At 38.8% G+C, this 22,474-nt stretch overlaps 2 protein-coding genes across 5 annotated transcripts in view; one reads left to right on the top strand and one right to left on the bottom strand.

Moving 5' to 3' along the window:
• Positions 1-319: 319 nt before the first annotated feature.
• Positions 320-22,474, top strand: part of LOC110456852 (electroneutral sodium bicarbonate exchanger 1-like) — a 112,261-nt gene continuing 90,106 nt past the window's right edge. Inside the window, exons 1-2 of one of the 4 annotated variants that reach the window (XM_021507860.1) lie at positions 320-398; positions 4,412-4,476. The gene's annotated coding sequence lies outside the window, so the exon portion shown is untranslated. Of the gene's footprint in view, positions 399-4,411; positions 4,481-14,383; positions 14,555-15,670; positions 15,717-22,474 lie in introns of those variants that run through there. The other 3 variants (XM_021507861.1, XM_021507863.1, XM_021507864.1) reach the window with 3 other exon arrangements.
• Positions 16,249-17,370, bottom strand: LOC110456868. The gene has a single exon (XM_021507895.1). It carries the CDS (start codon positions 17,368-17,370, stop codon positions 16,249-16,251), a length of 1,122 nt encoding a protein of 373 aa, XP_021363570.1.

Here is a 22,474-nt window from a genome sequence, read left to right as displayed (position 1 = left end):
AATGCATAATTTGTTTGACAACATTTGTCTTTGGGATAAAACTATGACTTTTTGAGAATTTCAGTTTTATGCTTCTTTGAATTTTGGTGGGTGTTTTTGTTGTGATATGGTTTAGGTCTACATCTCACCAAAAGAAAATTGAAACCAAAGGAAGGGCCATTTTGTAAAACCCATTTATACATATATTTATTGTGAATATTTTATTATTATTGAAATATTTAGAGAGGCAACAGTCTTTCAGAATATTGCTATTTTTTTTATTATTATATTAGTGACTACAGCAAGACTAAGTCATGCGCATGCTCAGACACCGGTCCAACAGCTGTTTGTTTAACAGCAGTGAGAGTGACAGACGTCGCCGTACGAGGGAAGATTATAACATTTTCACTGAACAAAAGGTAAATGAACAACAAAGGGTATTATCCCGATCACCTGAGTCAAATGTGTGTTATGGTTTCACATATTTAAGTTTAGGACTATTCGTTCTAATCATAGTTTTATTTAATCCCCTGTCGCGAAATAATAGACAATGTGAATGTGCTTTCCCCATTCATTTATGAGCACGCGGACAAGATAAAGCCAGTCCCGTTACGACGGCTAGCGAGTGATCTTTGAATGGAAGAGAGAGAGATTTTTATGTAGAATTATTGTGAAAGATACATTTGTGATATTTGCATTTAATTTATTTGTGTTGGTGTTCGAATGAGGAAGTTTCTGATCGATTTTTAACCACAAAAAGGCACGTGGGCATAACCGTGTGTATCAGCACAGCCGTTCATCCGGTCAAATGTTCACATACTGCCGTACTATAGAATACTGTATTTCACTGAAAGCCGGTAACATAAAATTAGTAGAAATTTCACACTAATTTGAACTAAAAAACATATGTTATCAAAACTGTATCAGTGTAAACAAATTAATGTTGTTATTGAGTTTTCCCCAACAGAAACAATAGCTTTGTTCACAACTCTTGTGTTGAGAATTTGTCGAACATTGACAGTCAGCGATCTCCTGTACAAGTTATCTTTAATCACATTGAATTGAAAGTTCATTATTGACACTGACAGGTACTGGGTTTAATTGATTTAACCAGAGACATATACAGCCAGTAGTATATATATATATATATATACGTCTCTGATTTAACAATTATCTTTAACCCTTTTTTGTCATAACTACTGTTCAGTAAAGCAAGTTAACAAAATGACTGTTGTTAATCATATCACCTGGCTGGTAAAACACTAGCTGCTTTCTACCAATTTTTTCTTCCACTTCTAGACTGTCAGACTAGTAAACCAAAAGTCTGACATAGATCGTATCCCTAACAGAGGCCTCAAAAAATGTATGAACTCTCTTAGAATACAGTTACATCATAGAAGTCTTTCACATTATTTTCCTTTTTGGGTTGTAGAATATTAATAAGCTTTTATTGCATTTTCCTTTCTTTGTTTTTCATCTAATTTTGATAAAATTATGTGCCCAGCTGGTCAATTATTCAGTGCTTTTATTAGTTTTAATGTTACAATAAAATTTGTCCATGTTAAAAGCAAGTAATTTTTGAACTCTACATAAAAATCACTTAAACGTAATTCCTGAAAGCACAATTTTGCCCTAAAAAAATTTGAAATGGATCTAAGTCTGATATGGGCAATTCACCGAGGGTTAAAATTCTAAGAAAAGGTTACTTATATATAGAGGTTCCCTGAGTGATGGTTGGTTATCATGTTTATCTAACTCGAGTTAGTTGAATTTTTTATTGTATAGACACAAGGTTTTCTGAGTGTCTTTTACAATTTGAAAATTAACTAACAAGTGCTAGGTAAACATGATAACCTACCATCACGAGGTTGGGATCCTTTTTCTCCCATAACGTTCATATTTTATATGGAAAGCCATTTGTTTCTCTTGAAAATACACTATGTAGGCTTCAAATGGGGGATACAATTACCGTGAATCACAACGTCACAATGGAAGATGATGTCGCAAAGCATTGTTACGTGATGTCATCAGTAAAAAATTGACCAATAAAATCACGTCCAGGGTGAGACCCAATGAAATCACGTCCAGGGTGAGACCCACTAGTGGGTAACCAAAAATGTTTACCAACTCCTAGCAGATTTATCCAATGAATCGGAAGTGAGGAAACCTATAGTGGTTGTGGGAGAAATAAATTTTACCAACAGGAGTGCACATGCAGTGTTTTCTTTTAATTAAATAAAATTCTAATTTTTATTTTTTGCAAAGTATCATCTAAAAGACTCAAATGATTCCTTATCTATGAAATATTATTTTATTAACATGTATTTTCAAATGGCCCTAGAAAAAGTCCTGATGGACAGTATTTTGTTTATAGCCTATATATAAAATAAGTTATATAAAAGGGTAAAAGTCGGAGATACATGTAGATTGTCTATGATGTTCCCAGAAAATTGTGTAAGGTGGAATTTTAAGTCCTATTAGCTAGTAAACTCATCTTTTTTTGGGAAGGACTTGTCATATTTTGTTCTCCATAAGTGATTATTCAGTACTTTCCAAAAAATATCCATATAAAATGCTAGATAGGGATTCTTTCAAAAACATCATATATGTAAGTAAAATAAATTTGTAATCTGCTAATAATTCTTTACCGGTAAGATACTGGTCGGCATAGGGTTATTCCCCTTTGAGCATGTACTTAATTAATAGTCAACCCATACCTGGTACTTGAAAAAATGTTAAAACTTAAAACATGCAGTCATATTTTGTGATGGTTTTGGGATCATTGTTCATGAGTGTACATTTCCACTAGCAAGATGCTTAGACTAGTGTCTAATTTATAATTAGTGTACTTGTCATAGGGTAAAAAAGGAAGGGGGATCCTGGAGGAGGAAGGGGCTATAGTTTTTTTTTCAAAATCTTCCTGCAAGTTTAGCACTCAAGATCGACATTGAAAGCCACTGATTGTTAAGTGTTTATTCTAATCCAGGTGTGAATTAGTAATAAACAAAGTAGATCTACCATGTTAACTGTATGGCCTCGAAAAATAGAAACCCTTTATAAACAATTAGGATGAGCATACATGTTAACCCAACACTCTCACATTGTACATTAAAATATTAAAGGTTTTTCGTTTAAAAAACGCATAGATCTCTGTTTTGCACCTTCGTTGATTGTATTCTACTAAACACCATCCTCTTCAAAAATGCCCCCCCCCCCCCCACCCCACTACCTCCAAACACTTTGTAGTATAAATTTAGAACTTTGAAATAAGTTTTAGTAGACTATTGAAGGATTATAAAAAGAGCACTTTCAAGTAAGTTAAGCCCTCAAAACACCTCGTAGAATAAATACAGTACTTAAGAATCCAGCAACTTTAATCTACATTTTTCCAGTAAATATAGTTTCTATACCTTAAATTAAATCCACAAATATAATGTCAAGAAATTGTGTCGTTTATAGCCGTGGGCAAAGTAATCTCTGAAATGAGGACGGTCACTTTAGTAGCCTTTTAGGAATCAGCTGATCAGAGCTGTGATGGGAAGTTAAAGTTTTCACCACGAGTTTATAACTGGTGTATTAATGTATATATATGTTTTTATATTTCACTTTAGTTCTAGTCCTCCGTATTACACTCTATCTTATATATTAAAATGTAATTAGTCATTAATGGACGTCATCCACACCTTTCATGGAGAAGAATGCCTGTAACAGGATGTAGAAGTATATGTTAAAAGCTGTGTTACCTGTATAACCGGATACCTGAGTTTTTATGTTGTCATGATAACCTTAGTCCTATAGGTAAAACTTGACAGGTGTGAATAGGATGTTACTGACAAAAAGTGATATTGTGAAATTTCCAGGTAAAATTGTGAACTTCTGTTAAAAATCTGTGGTTTCATGAGAGAGAAAAAAATCAGCATTCTGCAACACTTCCTGCTTTTCTCCCAGTATTTCTCAGAAATTTGAGTTATTTTTATGTACATTGTATATTCAATTACGAAAATGTGATTTTGTATTGTTTAACAGCCTATCAACAAGTTAAATAATTCATAAAGATAGGAATTCAACTCATGTTTATTAGTTAAGATTTGTTTTGAAATCACAGCATTGTCCTTATTGATTTGCATTAACCAACATTTATGAGAAACAAATATTGCTACCAAAACGTTTACATTAAAATACTTGTATTGGTGGGTGTTTTTAATACCAGAACATTTTATTTAGGAGAGTTTAGTTGTAGCTTTGTACATCTGTGTCCCCAGGTGTCCAAACCAAACAGTTTCACTGTGATAATTGTAAAACAGTAAACATCATTAGTAATATAACTAGTAGGGTAGTAAACTAAATAATTATTTTTATGAGGTATTGCTTTCATTATTTATACGCCTGATGATGTTGGGTCTTATTAATCCATATATGATTTTGTTTGTAGGGCATACAAGGTACGCCGGACCTAACTACTGCTTCCATACAGCGTAGACATACAGATTTACTAATGTAAGTAAGTTAACCTTCCTTATTTACATAACTACTGCTTCCATACAGTGGAGACATACAGATTTACTAATGAAAGTAAGTTAACCTTCCTTATTTACATAACTACTGCTTCCATACAGCGTAGACATACAGATTTACTAAAGTAAGTAAGTTAACCTTATATTTACATAATTCGCCCTCGTCACGTAGGGCATAAAAGGTTAAAATTGAACTGCAGTGAAAGGTTCCTGGTAAACAATATGTGTAACAGGGTTCTCCCCAGAATTTTTTTAAGCCGATATGTTTCATTTGCAACGAACATTCAAGACGGACACGCTAATATAATACCTTATAATACCTTATCAAACCTAAGGGGGGTGGGGGGTGTAATATAATGTTTAAAAAGTTACTTTTATTTACCAAACTTCTTTTGGTGAACATTAAAACCAAGGAAATAAATAAGTGTTTCTTATGTCTGAATTTTCAGCAATATATTCTGAAAAAAAATACAATTTATAGAAAGGTGGATGAGTTTTGTACATTGAATAATAGATATGACATTTGTGACATTTGTCTCTTATCTTTACATTTGTATCCCTTACTTAATCCCCATTAAAAATAATTTAAAGAAGAAATATTTAAAAGCTATAGGGGGAAACACTTACATGAACAAGTTTATATCATAGTTCTTATTATTGTAAGAGAAAATGTTTTAATAAAATGTACAGTGTTTTTATTTCCTCTAAAACTATATTAAATACTGCTGTCAGTAAATGTGATCAAAGATTAAAACAGCATTTTTATTTGAGCTCTTCTTCATTAAAAACGACAAATCCGGAATTTCATTCCCCTTTCCGGTTTGTACTTTACACAATCCAAGATGGCGACCATCACTAACTGAATACACACGCTATTTCAGCGTTGTCAAATGCAATCATATGTGAGTAAATTAATTTATAATAGATGTAATAAGTGTTTGTTTTGTTAATCCAACAGTAGGTACCTCAATTAATCACCTATTGACCATGCTAAAAGGATCCGGTGGTAATTGCTTTAGGCTCCAGTGAGCACGCTTGCCGGACACCTGTGCCCTGTGGGCTTGTCGTCCGGTCCCCCTCCCCACTAATTACAGGCCCCCTGTGGCAATACGCTTATCGTGCAACTGACCAGTGGGGTCATTGATGGACTTGGGTCAGCCGTGTGATTTAATCAGTGTCAATTTCTTGTGTAAAAAGACCACCTGTTCAGTACAAATAACAAGGTGATACGGTTCACAGTTTAAGGTGATACGGGTCAATTAAGCTGATACGGCAGGGAGGATTTCAAACTGAAGCTGATACGGAGCCGTATCAGCTAAATGGCCTGGGGAGAACCCTGTGTAAGACACAAACATCCTTTAACAAAGGATGAATCATGACTATTTTAATTTAATGCAACAATCAGATATGTGTATCTTTAAAAAAAATGTAACAAAAATGACAGCATGTTTTAGATTTCCTTCAGCTATTTACGGGGTACATCAGTAAGGTTCATCAATATTGTATTGATTAATATATATTTGTTAATTGTATTGACTGTATAAAATGTACTGTAAAGCGCTTTAGAGTGGCTTATGTTAGCTAGATAGGGCGCTATTTCAACTGTTGTATATTTATTTATTTATCAAGAATTTGACAGAGTGGATGATTTAAAAAAAATCCAAGCTAGAGGAAACAGTAGAATCTCTCACCTCCTTTGCCAAGTGTTTGGCAACTTAAGAATCTTTCCCCGAGGGTTGAGATTCCCAATCAAGGGGGTGAATGATTCTTTTTCTCTTACCCTGTTCACCCATTGTATATCAAAGACATAATGTCATGTTAACACTACAGTGTAAATGCAGGGTTGACGTGACGTTGATGTATTGTTGACATGTGAAGGAGTTTGAAGTAATTTTCAGACTAAAGGGATTTTACAGACCCAGAGCATCTTCCGTTTGTTTTGAATTATCCTTAGATTGTGCTACATATCTCCTCAGCAATACACAGCTCTATCTAGTTTAGGGTAAGAAACTTATTGATCCATAATTTCTGGACTGAAGGGATTTTAGAGACCCGATGGGTCTTTTGTTTGTAGAGATTTGAGGTTCGGAGTGAGAAGTAGAGCGAGGTATAAATTATCAATACGTAGAATGGCTATAAGTTTTACTCTTTGATTGTGATACCACCATGCAGGGCCAGCTCTCCTTGTCGACTGTAATTGTCTCGAGGACTGGATACGTGTGGCGTATAGATTGATGTTTGATCAATGTGGACTGCTCAGTGAGACTTTTACTGTGTATAAAATTCATAGTTTTTGTGGTTGCAGTGCAATCTCAATGGTCTGTACAGTAGTATAGCCTATAGTGACTTACCAGGAAAGTGTGTAACAGTCAAATAGTTTTAAAACTTCAATGCTTTTGATAAAGAAATCTTGCCTCTGCAATTGTGAATTGCAAATTTATATATCTCACTGGTATATATGACTTTGTTTCACTTCCCCAGGGAATGGCGAGTCAATAAGATGATTAATGATAGATGTTAACCCTTCTTCCTCCCATTTTTGTGTGGGGTATTAATACTTTGTCAGTTTGTCTGTGAGCATGTGTAGGGTGTGTGAGTGTGAGTGTGAGTGTGTGTAGGGTGTGTGTGTGTGTGTGTGTGTGTGTGAGTGTGTGTGTGAGTGTGGGTCTGTCATTGGTAAAAGCTTGTGTCAGAGACATCTCATAAACCCCTCAACAGATTGAGCTTGTATTTTCAGCATGGAATATTAATGTATCGAGTTCTACACCTAATTTGATGTTGGTAATCAATGTTCAATGTTAAAATTGTGTACAAAATATCTGACGAATGCCATACAGATTGAGTTCATTTTTACACCATAGTGGCCATTGGTCAAGGTTAAGATTCAAATAAAGGTATCACTTGAACTCTTTAGTATTCCTACTATGGGGTGACTGATATGATGATTATCTATGCCTGTCCCCATTCATTTTATTTTTGTTTTTATGTAGTTTTCAATTAAATGAATTCAATGAAAATTGAAATTATTGCGGTGTCAGCATTTGTCGTTGGTTGTGTATCCTGCAGTGAACATTTGTGGAGTTGTGCAATCTATCATTTAAAAGCTGAAAAATTGTGATTGATCTCATTTGTGCTGTAAAATGTAAATAATGAAGTTTCAACTCATGTCTTGAATTAATTTGTGTAAAACTGTCAGAAACTGGTGATGTCGTGATCAAGTTATCTGGTTTTCCTGGTGGAACAGACAGACACAATTACTGCCTCTTGTGAACGTCAATGTCTTAAAATTACAGTACAGATTTGAAATATGTTTGTTGAGTTAATTAGTTATTGTTGGTGCTATCTACCACTTCAGATATTTAGTTGTACCTCCCACTTAGTTAAGTGGGGGGAGGGGAGATAGTAATCGCTTTGTCAGTGTGTCGGGTGTGGACAGCACTTAGTTAAGTGGGAGAGGGGAGATAGTAATCGCTTTGTCAGTGTGTCAGGTGTGGAAAGCACTTAGTTTAGTGAGGGGAGGGGAGATAGTAATCACTTTGTCAGTGTGTCGGGTGTGAAAAGCACTTAGTTTAGTGGGGGGAGGGGAGATAGTAATCGCTTTGTCAGTGTGTCGGTTGTGGAAGGCACTTAGTTAAGTGGGAGAAGGGAGATAGTAATCGCTTTGTCAGTGTGTCGGGTGTGGAAAGCACTTAGTTTAGTGGGGGGAGGGGAGATAGTAATCGCTTTGTCAGTGTGTCGGTTGTGGAAGGCACTTAGTTAAGTGGGAGAAGGGAGATAGTAATCGCTTTGTCAGTGTGTCGGGTGTGGAAAGCACTTAGTTTAGTGGGGGGAGGGGAGATAGTTATCGCTTTGTCAGTGTGTCGGGTGTGGAAGGCACTTAGTCTAGTGGGGGAGGGACATAGTTATCCTTTTGTCAGTGTGTCGGGTGTGGAAGGCACTTAGTTTAGTGGGGGGGAGGGGACATAGTTATCCTTTTGTCAGTGTGTCGGGTGTGGACGGCACTTAGTTTAGTGGGGGAGGGGAGATATTAATCACTTTGTCAGTGTGTCGGGTGTGGAAGGCACTTAGTTTAGTGGGGGATGGGAGATAGTAATCGCTTTGTCAGTGTGTCTGGTGTGGAAGGCACTTAGTCTAGTGGGGGAGGGACATAGTTATCCTTTTGTCAGTGTGTCGGGTGTGGAAGGCACTTAGTTTAGTGGGGGGGAGGGGACATAGTTATCCTTTTGTCAGTGTGTCGGGTGTGGACGGCACTTAGTTTAGTGGGGGAGGGGAGATATTAATCACTTTGTCAGTGTGTCGGGTGTGGAAGGCACTTAGTTTAGTGGGGGATGGGAGATAGTAATCGCTTTGTCAGTGTGTCTGGTGTGGAAGGCACTTAGTTTAGTGGGGGAGGGACATAGTTATCCTTTTGTCAGTGTGTCGGGTGTGGAAGGCACTTAGTTTAGTGGGGGAGGGGAGATAGTTATCGCTTTGTCAGTGTGTCTGGTGTGGAAGGCACTTAGTTTAGTGGGGGGATGGGAGATAGTAATCGCTTTGTCAGTGTGTCGGGTGTGGACGGCACTTAGTTCAGTGGGGGAAGGGGAGATAGTTATCGCTTTGTCAGTGTGTCTGGTGTGGAAGGCACTTAGTTTAGTAGGGGAGGGGAGATAGTTATCGCTTTGTCAGTGTGTCTGGTGTGAAAGGCACTTAGTTTAGTGGGGGAGGGGAGATAGTTATCGCTTTGTCAGTGTGTCTGGTGTGGAAGGCACTTAGTTTAGTGGGGGGATGGGAGATAGTAATCGCTTTGTCAGTGTGTCGGGTGTGGACGGCACTTAGTTCAGTGGGGGAAGGGGAGATAGTTATCGCTTTGTCAGTGTGTCTGGTGTGGAAGGCACTTAGTTTAGTAGGGGAGGGGAGATAGTTATCGCTTTGTCAGTGTGTCTGGTGTGAAAGGCAATTAGTTTAGTGGGGGAGGGGAGATAGTTATCGCTTTGTCAGTGTGTCTGGTGTGGAAGGCACTTAGTTTAGTGGGGGAGGGGAGATAGTTATCGCTTTGTTAGTGTGTCGGGTGTGGAAGGCACTTAGTTTAGTGGGGGAGGGGAGATAGTTATCGCTTTGTCAGTGTGTCGGGTGTGGATGGCACTTAGTTTAGTGGGGGAGGGACATAGTTATCCTTTTGTCAGTGTGTCTGGTGTGGACGGCACTAAGTTCAGTGGGGGGATGGGAGATAGTAATCGCTTTGTCAGTGTGTCTGGTGTGGAAGGCACTTAGTTTAGTGGGGGGAGGGGAAATAGTAATCGCTTTGTCAGTGTGTCGGGTGTGGACAGCACTTAGTTTAGTGGGGGGATGGGAGATAGTTATCGCTTTGTCAGTGTGTCGGGTGTGGAAGGCACTTAGTTTAGTGGGGGGAGGGGAGATAGTTATCGCTTTGTCAGTGTGTCTGGTGTGGAAGGCACTTAGTTTAGTGGGGGGAGGGGAAATAGTAATCGCTTTGTCAGTGTGTCGGGTGTGGACAGCACTTAGTTTAGTGGGGGGATGGGAGATAGTTATCGCTTTGTCAGTGTGTCGGGTGTGGAAGGCACTTAGTTTAGTGGGGGGAGGGGAGATAGTTATCGCTTTGTCAGTGTGTCTGGTGTGGAAGGCACTTAGTTTAGTGGGGGGAGGGGAAATAGTAATCGCTTTGTCAGTGTGTCGGGTGTGGACAGCACTTAGTTTAGTGGGGGGAGGGGACATAGTTATCCTTTTGTCAGTGTGTCGGGGGTGGAAGGCAATGGGTTCTGTCCCTAGGCCAGGACATAACAAAGTCCTTAAAAATGGTAGTTGTTATTCACTGCTTAACATTCAGCATTTAGGGGAATGGCTGAATGGCAACAACTGGTTCATCCGTTGTCAGTATAATGCGACTGGGCAGAATGCTGTGCTGCTTCGGCATGGTATTTCAGTGAGATAGCACTTAAAGTCGGCATCAGGTCCGTGCTATCGCAAGTAGGCAAATACACCAACATACCCTGCCTCCTGCACTCATACACAACATACATGCAGACACACCCTTAATTGACCTTAGCTGTTGATAGGACATTATACAAAATAAAACCTAAACCTAGATCTTATATATTATGTTTCTATCTGCAAATCTTGTGAATTCGATATCTTATAAACCCCTGCACTGATATAGTTTATGGTAAAATCATCTCCTGATTAGATTTTTTTGTTCATAGGTAAAGGTCAGAGGGTCAAAGGTCACACATAATTTGCAATAAGAAGTTGTGTACAGCATAACTCATGAACCAGTCAAGAGATTTGGTTTCTATTTACAACTTTACTTTGGTAAATGTGAATCCCCATCCCTACTTGTGCCCTTGACATTATCACCTGACGGACAAGCCCGTAACATGGGAGGCAAAGTTCATTGACATGAGTATTGATGTTTGTGTTGGCTTGCTGCTATATATACAAACTGTGGAAAAAAAACTGCGGATGTGTGGGATGTGTCGTCCTTCAGCTAGCTTCTCTCTGTCAGCTGTAACAGTAAAATATTGGACGGCAAAACTTTTTCCAGCAATGCCTTTGAAATATTTGTGTTCCCCGAAAGCTTGTCAGTGACTTCAACTCTAATGGACTAAATCACAGGTCAATCACTTGAGGCTTCTGATGACTTGTCTTAATTCAGAGTCACATGACAAGGTACAAAATGCGGTCATTTCATCACGGCCTCAAACCTGTAACATCTGGTCATCATTATTCCTGAAAAAGTTAACAACAAATTAACATACATGTACATCTGTCAATTAGCATATTGCACGAATACTCAAAGCTTTTAAAAGTAACTTAATTCCAGGGATTCAAAATTATACAAGGGAGAATGAGAACCTATGTCTGCAGTAAATTCATTGAAACAGTTGTGAAGTTCAACGTAACCCAGTCGATGGTTTCCAATGTGGAATTTTCCTCCTTATCCAGAAGAGGAATAAATACAATAAACAAGATGACCATGACAACATCAAATTAATTAAAAATTAAATAATCTCCTGGGAACGGGGGTTCAAATAGTCCATTTTGAAAGAATTTTTCCTGTTTCCTGAAGTCATTTGTATACATGCACATAATTTCCATTTTCATAAAATTTTTGATTTTCTTATTAATATCCTTTTCAAATCACAACTCCATGTTCAATTTTGGCTAAGAAAATGCCAGAAAAATGGTCCACACAAAAAACTCTCCCCAAGAGACATTAATCAACGGTGTAGATTTTCCCACTTTGACTTTATGGAAGCTGACACCTTTGTGGTAGACATCAAAACCATTGAAAAACCTCCAATCTAATATATACAAGTGTAATATATAACATATTTATTGGAATAGGATTTCAGAGGGTGCATGTTAGGAAAATATCAATAAAGCACTTGTATTATATAACGGGGATTGATAGTCATGCTGGTTTACATGGAGAATATTGATTGAAATTCTTATATGATGTACAGGAAAATCCCAACAATGCTGATTTACATAAGATCAGATAATCCCAAGGAGCTTTCAAGGTGAGGAAGTTGGACGAGTCCGACATAATCACTAGGGAAATCACTTAGGGTTTTGTTGGCTGCAGGGGGGGAAGTTGGATGGGTATATGTAACAGATATAACAGACAATACGTGATGCTGTAGGCTCCTGTAGTAGACACAAAACAGTCTGGAAATAATACACAAAAACCCTTTAGTGTATACATATCTCGTGGTCGGGATCATCCAGTGCTGATATGTGTGCTTTGTCCAGACTAGATTCAGAGGCAGATTTTAGAGTAAATGTATATATGGAGAGAAAATCTAAATTGAGTTCCAGTTTTCATAAAAATTGCTATTATTGTATATGGTAAACAAAAATGTGCAAAATGGTAAGTTATTTTGGTAAAGAGACTGAAAATGATAAAACAGAAAAACCGCCAGTTGGGACTTGAATTTGCTGACGTCATCATGTTGTTCATGCTGCATAACAAGAGAGAAAGTATGTAATGATACTGCCTCCTGCTTGTAAGGGAATATCTTGATGAGGACTTGTATTAGTAGTAGTTTGTTAAATTTGCAAAACAGGTGAAATATTGTTGTCTGATGCATATATCTAGATCTCTCCCACATTATTTCATTACAATCACCAAAGGTCACTGTGACCTACATTTTAACCTTATTTAAAAGTGCAAAATATGTGAGATATCGCTTGTCTGGAGCAAATCCTGCACATTATTTCACCTGAGACCATCAAAGTTGGTATGCAGGTACATCTTGGGAAGATTGCAGAGTGTCATATAAGCTGGTAACGATCATTATCACATACCTATATGCAATCTTACAATAGTAGTACAACAATTTTCTGTTGATGTTTTCTGTCAGTTTGTATCACACATGTGTGATACAAGATGTTGTATCACCATACTAGCCGGAACTACTTTTTAGGGGAATTCCCTTGTCATGGCGAGCTGAAAAGTTCCCGGTAATTGCAAAAAATATCAAAATTTATAAAATCTTTGTATCTATCTCTACCAAATACGAAAGGTATGTGATTAAAGCAAGACCACACACTTTTGTTTTTCTAACGAATCAGAAAGCACGAGTTTATTGCGCAGGCTAATATATTCACGAGTGCGGGGAGTTTATTTCCTGAATGTCTCTATGAATTATGTCCATATAGTTTAGTGGTTGGAGATATTGGCAACGTGTGGCATTATTGTTCTGCTTTGTAGTGTTGGTCAAAAACACAATTTGATATTCATTAAAAACATTGTCATCGAAATATTGTCTTTTCCCACAATTTTAAGTTTCAATTGTAACTATTTGAAATTTGAAATAATACAAAATATGACTTTTCTCATAAATTGTTCTGTACCAATAACTACACATGCTTCTCGTATGAAAATATGCAGACAAGCCTTAATGTTTAATTTAGAAATAATCAATGTATGAAACAACTGCTTCAGTAATTAACAAAAATTACACATCTTGTCACAATTCCATTTTAGGGAATAATCCATTCATGTACAAATTATCTCCCCTTAGAATTGAAGAACTCTTTCATCTGGAGAAAGAATAGCGTTGGCATGGGTTTAAAATAACAAGATAACTTCATTTTTATGTGTTCAAAAGTTATGTAAATTACTGATTAATAAAATATGAATCGATGAAAATGATATATTTTTGAAAGTTTACTGATATCTGATTTTGTGCTATGTATAAGTTATATTTGTCGGCATACAATGTGGCTTCAGTCGGATAACAGGTAGCTCTGAATTACACATTGCATGAGTAGCAGTGAATCGAACCAAAGGAAACCTTATTTCAGTTCAGCATATATCCTAGATATATCTTATATGCATGTACATGTAAGTCATGTGTGGATACCTAGTTCAACCTGGTCATATTGATCATTTCAAAAATGTCATAAAAAGTTTATTAAACAGAACTTTTAGGGATGGTCGGGTGGCGCAGTGGATAGCACTCTTGCCTGTTACCAAGGCTGCTAGGGTTTGATTCCCTGATCGGTCGTGAACAAGTATTGGGTCACCAGCCCTACTTAGTGGGTTTTCTGCGGGTACTCAGGTTTCCTCCCACATCAAGACCCGTGCTAGCTAATATCTGGGCCAAAAAGAGTGATTAATAAAAGTTGAAATAAGTTGTTTCATAATTGTTGTAAAATAAATTTAAAGTTTATATATATAGAACACGCCAACAAGAGCGATTAATATAAGTTGCAATAACTTGTTTCAGAATAGTTGTAAAATAAAGTTATATATATATATAGAACAGAACATTTGATTCCCTACGTCATCGTATCTGTCCTGTGTGCTGTAATCCATTCATGTCCATGACAGCACGAGGGACTATAGTCTGGTGTAAAAAGGTATGTAAGGTAAACTGTAACATCCGGTAACTTGTATCAGAAATTTTCAAGCAAGACAGGTGTGTTTTAGTATTGTTATTGTGAAGTGTTCCTTATGTATAAACAAGTTTAAAACAGGATAAATATAACGGAGCAACATAAGCAGACAACAAGTTACTACGACGACTCGACCTGTTTAGGGTAACTGACCTTTACAGGTAAGTGACTTTACAAAAAATATCCTGAATAATCCATTTTCAATCAAATTTGTTCTCAGGATATATAGTAACTAAGTGCGAGAATCATATTTATGTAGATAAGTGTTGTGTCTGTTGACTCAATAGAAAGGCCGTCATCCATTAACTGATGCACATTACAAAAATCAAATTAGAAATTGTTTGCACCTGGTAGTAAAATTAGTTAAAGTAAGAGTGATATTCTACAAACTGTATATATATCTACGATAGTCTATTTATAGAATAGTAATTTGAGACATTTTCAAAGGCTTTCTGGTCAACATCTATTGTATACCAGGACAATTGTATGACAGTTTAAATTTTGCATTTTTCAATCTCCTCTATGAAGACAAATTTATCGCTCAAACGTAATATACATGAAATGATATTTTTTAAAACACTCGGGGCGAATATAGATTTTACCGGCAAAGGGGGAAAGTTTGTCTGGTATACAGTCAGAGTGCAGAGTCACACTCCTGTTGTACACCCAATTGTTAGATAGCTTAATACTTTATACTTAAACGATTTAGAAGTATAGCATTTTTGTGTCACTTTAATCCAGTTTAGAATGTATGGTGTGGTGTGTACGAAATACAAGGGTACACACTTGGCTGTGTGGACACTTTAGATTAGATTAGTCGACCTCTGGGAAACATCTCGGGATACCGAGTATGTACTGTGTATGTCGTACTGCAGATTAGTGTCTAGTGAGTAAATACAGAGCAGATGATACCGACATCAATGAACAAAGATTTCAAGTACACTCGTAGTAGGTACAATCAAAGTAAAGAGACCAGCTTGACCTAAAACAAACGCGTCACATTGACATTTTGTATATCAGTTTGATGATATTTTTTTCGAAAATTGTTTTTTTTACTTATAACTGAATCGTATTTAATCGGTTGAAACTTTTGAGAATCAAAAAGACGTCAACATTTCGTAAATTATTTGTCGATACAGGATGACAATGCAGTGAAGGTCAGTGTATCGGGTGGTGAGATTGTAAGGGATATTAAACAGGACACTAGCATAATTACCTGTATATAATAAAATAATCTATGCCTGCATTACACACCTGAAGTGGTGGATAACCAGGCTTGCAGTGCGTTTCCAGTTCCAATATGGTGAAACTTTAAGCATACAGGTATGTGCCGGTTTTGAAATCAAACTGAATCAAATTGATAATACAGTTTTCCATTGGCAGATTTATGTAAAACTTATGTATTTCTCTCTTTGCAACATCTCATAAGTTTGTCAGTACATTGCAATTAATTCAATTGAACATTTTGGCAAAATTAAAAACTGGGGTCTAGGGTAGGGGGATTGATCTTGAGGATGGAGCTACCCAGAAGCTGAAGAATTTAAACTTTTACAAATGACCTTTGAAGACTTGATTACCATAAGATACCTCTAGTGACATAGTTAGATTATTACAAGTGACCTTCTAATTATCTTTGAGGTAAGACAAGTTTGACCTTTGATGCCGTCTCTCACTTTAAGTGACCTTTAAATAATATTTTGACTTTTGTTACTATACATAGCCTGCATCCTTTGATGACACCAGTGGTTATGAACTCGGTACAAGTGGACTCAGTAGGTGTTAGATGGTACAGGTGGTGTTTGATGACACCAGTGGTTATGAACTCAGTACTAGTGGACTCAGTGGGTGTTAGATGTTACAGGTGGTGTTTGATGACACCAGTGGTTATGAACTCAGTACTAGTGGACTCAGTAGGTGTTAGATGGTACAGGTGGTGTTTGATGACACCAGTGGTTATGAACTCAGTACTAGTGGACTCAGTAGGTGTTAGATGGTACAGGTGGTGTTTGATGACACCAGTGGTTATGAACTCAGTACTAGTGGACTCAGTAGGTGTTAGATGGTACAGGTGGTGTTTGATGACACCAGTGGTTATGAACTCAGTACTAGTGGACTCAGTAGGTGTTAGATGGTACAGGTGGTGTTTGATGACACCAGTGGTTATGAACTCAGTACTAGTGGACTCAGTAGGTGTTAGATGGTACAGGTGGTGTTTGATGACACCAGTGGTTATGAACTCAGTACTAGTGGACTCAGTAGGTGTTAGATGGTACAGGTGGTGTTTGATGACACCAGTGGTTATGAACTCAGTACTAGTGGACTCAGTAGGTGTTAGATGGTACAGGTGGTGTTTGATGACACCAGTGGTTATGAACTCAGTACTAGTGGACTCAGTAGGTGTTAGATGGTACAGGTGGTGTTTGATGACACCAGTGGTTATGAACTCAGTACTAGTGGACTCAGTAGGTGTTAGATGGTACAGGTGGTGTTTGATGACACCAGTGGTTATGAACTCAGTACTAGTGGACTCAGTAGGTGTTAGATGGTACAGGTGGTGTTTGATGACACCAGTGGTTATGAACTCAGTACTAGTGGACTCAGTAGGTGTTAGATGGTACAGGTGGTGTTTGATGACACCAGTGGTTATGAACTCAGTACTAGTGGACTCAGTAGGTGTTAGATGGTACAGGTGGTGTTTGATGACACCAGTGGTTATGAACTCAGTACTAGTGGACTCAGTAGGTGTTAGATGGTACAGGTGGTGTTTGATGACACCAGTGGTTATGAACTCAGTACTAGTGGACTCAGTCGGTGTTAGATGGTACAGGTGGTGTTTGATGACACCAGTGGTTATGAACTCAGTACTAGTGGACTCAGTCGGTGTGAGATGGTACAGGTGGTGTTTGATGACACCAGTGGTTATGAACTCAGTACTAGTGGACTCAGTGGGTGTTAGATGGTACAGGTGGTGTTTCATGTTGCATTGTCTACTGTTTGTATGTATTGACATCTATGTTTGTGCATCTGTGATAGACGAAACGTGCTGTTGCTTTAATTTTGAATTAATATCATTGAATACGATTCCAGAATGTAAAAATGTTTTCCTTTTCTTGCCATCAGATAAATTGTTATGTAATGAAATTTTGAATCCTTTTTTTTTTAAATTTATTTTTAATACTTTTGAAAACATTTTGATGATTTTTTTTATTGTGTTTACAATTTGTAGAGGTATATAAGCAAACAGTTGCCTAGTGTCTATAACAAACTAACATGATTCAACACCTTTAGAAGGGAGTTCATAGTGGTTGACCTTTGGCGATTAGCGACCTTCTTGCACTTTCCTGAGAGTGTGTGTCTGTAGCTGATTATTCTCTGTAGGGGAGCTGTACTTATCTCCTGGGGTATTGTTATAACAGTAGATACACACAGGTATAGACAGAGGTACAACATGTCCAACACACAGGGAGATATGAAGGTGTCCATTATACATATGGATACAGGGGTGTCCATCACACAGGTAGATACAGAGTGTTACCTCTGTATCTACGAGTTGATACAGAGGTGACACACTGGTAGATACAGAGGTAACACACAGGTAGATACAGAGGTGACACACAGGTAGATACAGAGGTAGCACAAAGGTAGATACAGAGGTGACACACAGGTAGATACAGAGGTAGCACAAAGGTAGATACAGAGGTGACACACAGGTAGATACAGAGGTAGCACAAAGGTAGATACAGAGGTGACACACAGGTAGATACAGAGGTAGCACAAAGGTAGATACAGAGGTGACACACAGGTAGATACAGAGGTGACACACAGGTAGATACAGAGGTAGCACAAAGGTAGATACAGAGGTGACACACAGGTAGATACAGAGGTAGCACAAAGGTAGATACAGAGGTGACACACAGGTAGATACAGAGGTGACACACAGGTAGATACAGAGGTAGCACAAAGGTAGATACAGAGGTGACACACAGGTAGATACAGAGGTAGCACAAAGGTAGATACAGAGGTGACACACAGGTAGATACAGAGGTAGCACAAAGGTAGATACAGAGGTGACACACAGGTAGATACAGAGGTAGCACAAAGGTAGATACAGAGGTGACACACAGATAGATACAGAGGTAACACACTGGAAGATACAGAGGTAACGCACAGGTAGATACAGAGGTAACACACAGGTAGGTACAGAGGTAACACACTGGTAGATACAGATGTAACGCACAGGTAGATACAGAGGTAACACACAGATAGAGACAGAGGTAACACACAGGTAGATACATTATAACAGTAGATACACACAGGTATAGACAGAGGTACAACATGTCCAACACCCAGGGAGATATGAAGGTGTCCATTATACATATGGATACAGGGGTGTCCATCACACAGGTAGATGCAGATTTTTACCTCTTTTTCTTCGAGTTGATACAGTGGTGACACACTGGTAGATACAGAGGTAACGTACAGGTAGATACAGAGGTGACACACAGGTAGATACAGAGGTAGCACAAAGGTAGATACAGAGGTGACACACAGGTAGATACAGAGGTGACATACAGGTAGATACAGAGGTGACACACAGGTAGATACAGAGGTAGCACAAAGGTAGATACAGAGGTGACACACAGGTAGATACAGAGGTAGCACAAAGGTAGATACAGAGGTGACACACAGGTAGATACAGAGGTAGCACAAAGGTAGATACAGAGGTGACACACAGGTAGATACAGAGGTAGCACAAAGGTAGATACAGAGGTGACACACAGGTAGATACAGAGGTAGCACAAAGGTAGATACAGAGGTGACACACAGGTAGATACAGAGGTAGCACAAAGGTAGATACAGAGGTGACACACAGGTAGATACAGAGGTAGCACAAAGGTAGATACAGAGGTGACACACAGATAGATACAGAGGTAACACACTGGAAGATACAGAGGTAACACACAGGTAGATACAGAGGTAACACACAGGCAGATACAGAGGTAACACACAGGTAGATACAGAGGTAACACACAAGTAGATACAGAGGTAGCACACAGGTAGATACAGAGGTAACACACAGGTAGATACACAGGTAACACACAGGTAGATACAGAGGTAACACACTGGTAGATACAGGGGTTTCCATCACACAGGTATATACAGAGGTAACACACAGGTAGATACACAGGTAACACACAGGGAGATACAGAGGTGTCCATCACACAGGTTACACAGGTAGATACAGAGGTAACACACTGATAGGTACAGAGGTAACACACAGGTAGATACATAGGTAACACACAGGTAGATACAGAGGTGTCCATCACACAGGTTACACAGGTAGATACAGAGGTAACACACTGATAGGTACAGAGGTAACACACAGGTAGATACATAGGTACAGAGGTGACACACAGGTAGATACAGAGGTAACACACTGATAGGTACAGAGGTAACACACAGGTAGATACATAGGTACAGAGGTGACACACAGGTAGATACAGAGGTGCCATACAGGGAGATACAGAGGTGACACACAGGGAGATACAGAGGTGACACACAGGGAGATACAGAGGTAGCACAAAGGTAGATACATAGGTGACACACAGGTAGATACAGAGGCAACACACAGGCAGATACAGAGGTAACACACAAGTAGATACAGAGGTAACACACAGGTAGATAAAGAGGTAACACACAGGTAGATACAGAGGCAACACACAGGCAGATACAGAGGTAACACACAAGTAGATACAGAGGTAGAACACAGGTATATACAGAGGTAACACACAGGTAGATACACAGGTAACACACAGGGAGATACAGAGGTGTCCATCACACAGGTTACTACTAGATACAGAGGTAACACACAGGTAGACACAGGGGTAACACACAGGTAGATATAGAGGTGACACACAGGTAGATACAGACGTAACACACAGGTAGACACAGGGGTAACACACAGGTAGATATAGAGGTGACACACAGGGAGATACAGAGGTGACACACAGGGAGATACAGAGGTAGCACAAAGGTAGATACATAGGTGACACACAGGTAGATACAGTGGTAACACACAGGTAGATACCAAGGAAACACACAGGTATATACAGAGGTGACACACTGGTAGATACCAAGGAAACACACATGTAGATGAAGAGGTGACACACTGGTAGATCCAGAGGTAACACACAGGTAGATACAGAGGGACCACACAAGAAGATACACAGGTACCACACAGGTAGATACAGAGGTAACACAAAGGTAGACACAGGGGTAACACACAGATAGATATAGAGGTGACACACAGGTAGATACAGAGGTAGCACGAAGGTAGATACAGAGGTGACACACAGGTAGATCCAGAGGTAACACACTGGTAGATACAGAGTTGTCGATACAGAGGTAACACACTGGTAGATACAGAGGTAACACACTGGTAGAGACAGGGTTGTCAATCAGGTAGATACAGAGGTAACACACTGGTATATACAGAGGTAACACACTGGTAGATACAGAGTTGTCGATACAGAGGTAACACACTGGTAGATACAGAGCTAACACACTGGTAGATACAGAGGTAACACACTGGTAGATACAGAGTTGTCCATCACACAGGTAGATACAGAGGTAACACACAGGTAGATACAGAGGTAACACACAAGTAGATACAGAGGTAGCACACAGGTAGATACAGAGGTAACACACTGGTAGATACAGAGGTGTCCATCACACAGGTAGATACAGAGGTAACACACTGGTAGATACAGAGGTAACACACTGGAAGATACAGAGGTAACACACTGGTAGATACAGAGGCAACACACTGGTAGATACAGGGTTGTCAATCACACAGGTAGATACAGAGGGAACACACAGATAGATACAGAGGTAACACACAGGTAGATACAGAGGTAACACACAGATAGCTATAGAGGTAACACACTGGTAGATACAGAGGTGTCCATCATACAGGAAGATACAGAGGTAACACACAGGTAGATACAGAGGTAACACAAAGGTAGATACAGAGGTAACACACAGGTAGATACCAAGGAAACACACTGGTAGATACAGAGGTAACACACTGGTAGATACAGAGGTGTCCATCATACAGGAAGATACAGAGGTAACACACAGGTAGATACAGAGGTAGATATACAGAGGTGACACACTGGTAGATACAGAGGAAACACACAGGTAGATACATAGGTAACACACAGGGAGATACAGAGGTAACACACAGGTAGATACAGAGGTAACACAAAGGTAGATACAGAGGTGACACACAGGTAGATACAGAGGTAACACAAAGGTAGATACAGAGGTAACACACATGTAGATACAGAGGTAGATATACAGAGGTGACACACTGGTAGATACAGAGGTAACACACAGGTAGATACATAGGTAACACACAGGTAGATACAGAGGTAACACACAGGTAGATACAGAGGTGACACACAGGTAGATACAGTGGTAACACACAGGTAGATACAGTGGTAACACACAGGTATAAACTGAGGTAACACACATGTAGATACAGGGGTAACACACTGGTAGATACAGAGGTAACACACTGGTAGATACAGAGGTAACACACTGGTAGATACAGGGGTTTCCATCACACAGGTAGATACAGAGGTAACACACAGGTAGATACAGGGGTGTCCATCACACAGGTAGATACAGAGGTAACACACTGGTAGATACAGAGTTGTCGATACAGAGGTAACACACTGGTAGATACAGAGGTAACACACAGGTAGATACCAATCAAACACACAGGTAGATACAGAGGTGTCCATCACACAGGTTACTACTGGCGTGTCCAACACACAGGTAGTGACAGAGATATCGATCACACAGATAGCTGCAGCATTGTTTTAAATTTAGATGTTAGATCATACTGTAACATTAATGCAAAAAAAAATCATTCTAGCTCACAGATGTCAATGCAAGGTCATAAGCTTGCTACTTGATATTCAGACTACTGAATTGGTCGATGATTGTGTACCTGACATATGTATCGGATGAAGTATAAGTGCAGATCAGTTATCATTATATATATGATATACTTC

Source organism: Mizuhopecten yessoensis, unplaced genomic scaffold (genome assembly GCF_002113885.1).
Source record: "Mizuhopecten yessoensis strain PY_sf001 unplaced genomic scaffold, ASM211388v2 scaffold8931, whole genome shotgun sequence".
Lineage (NCBI taxonomy): Eukaryota > Metazoa > Mollusca > Bivalvia > Pectinida > Pectinidae > Mizuhopecten > Mizuhopecten yessoensis.
This window is presented reverse-complemented; position numbering and strand designations above follow the sequence as displayed.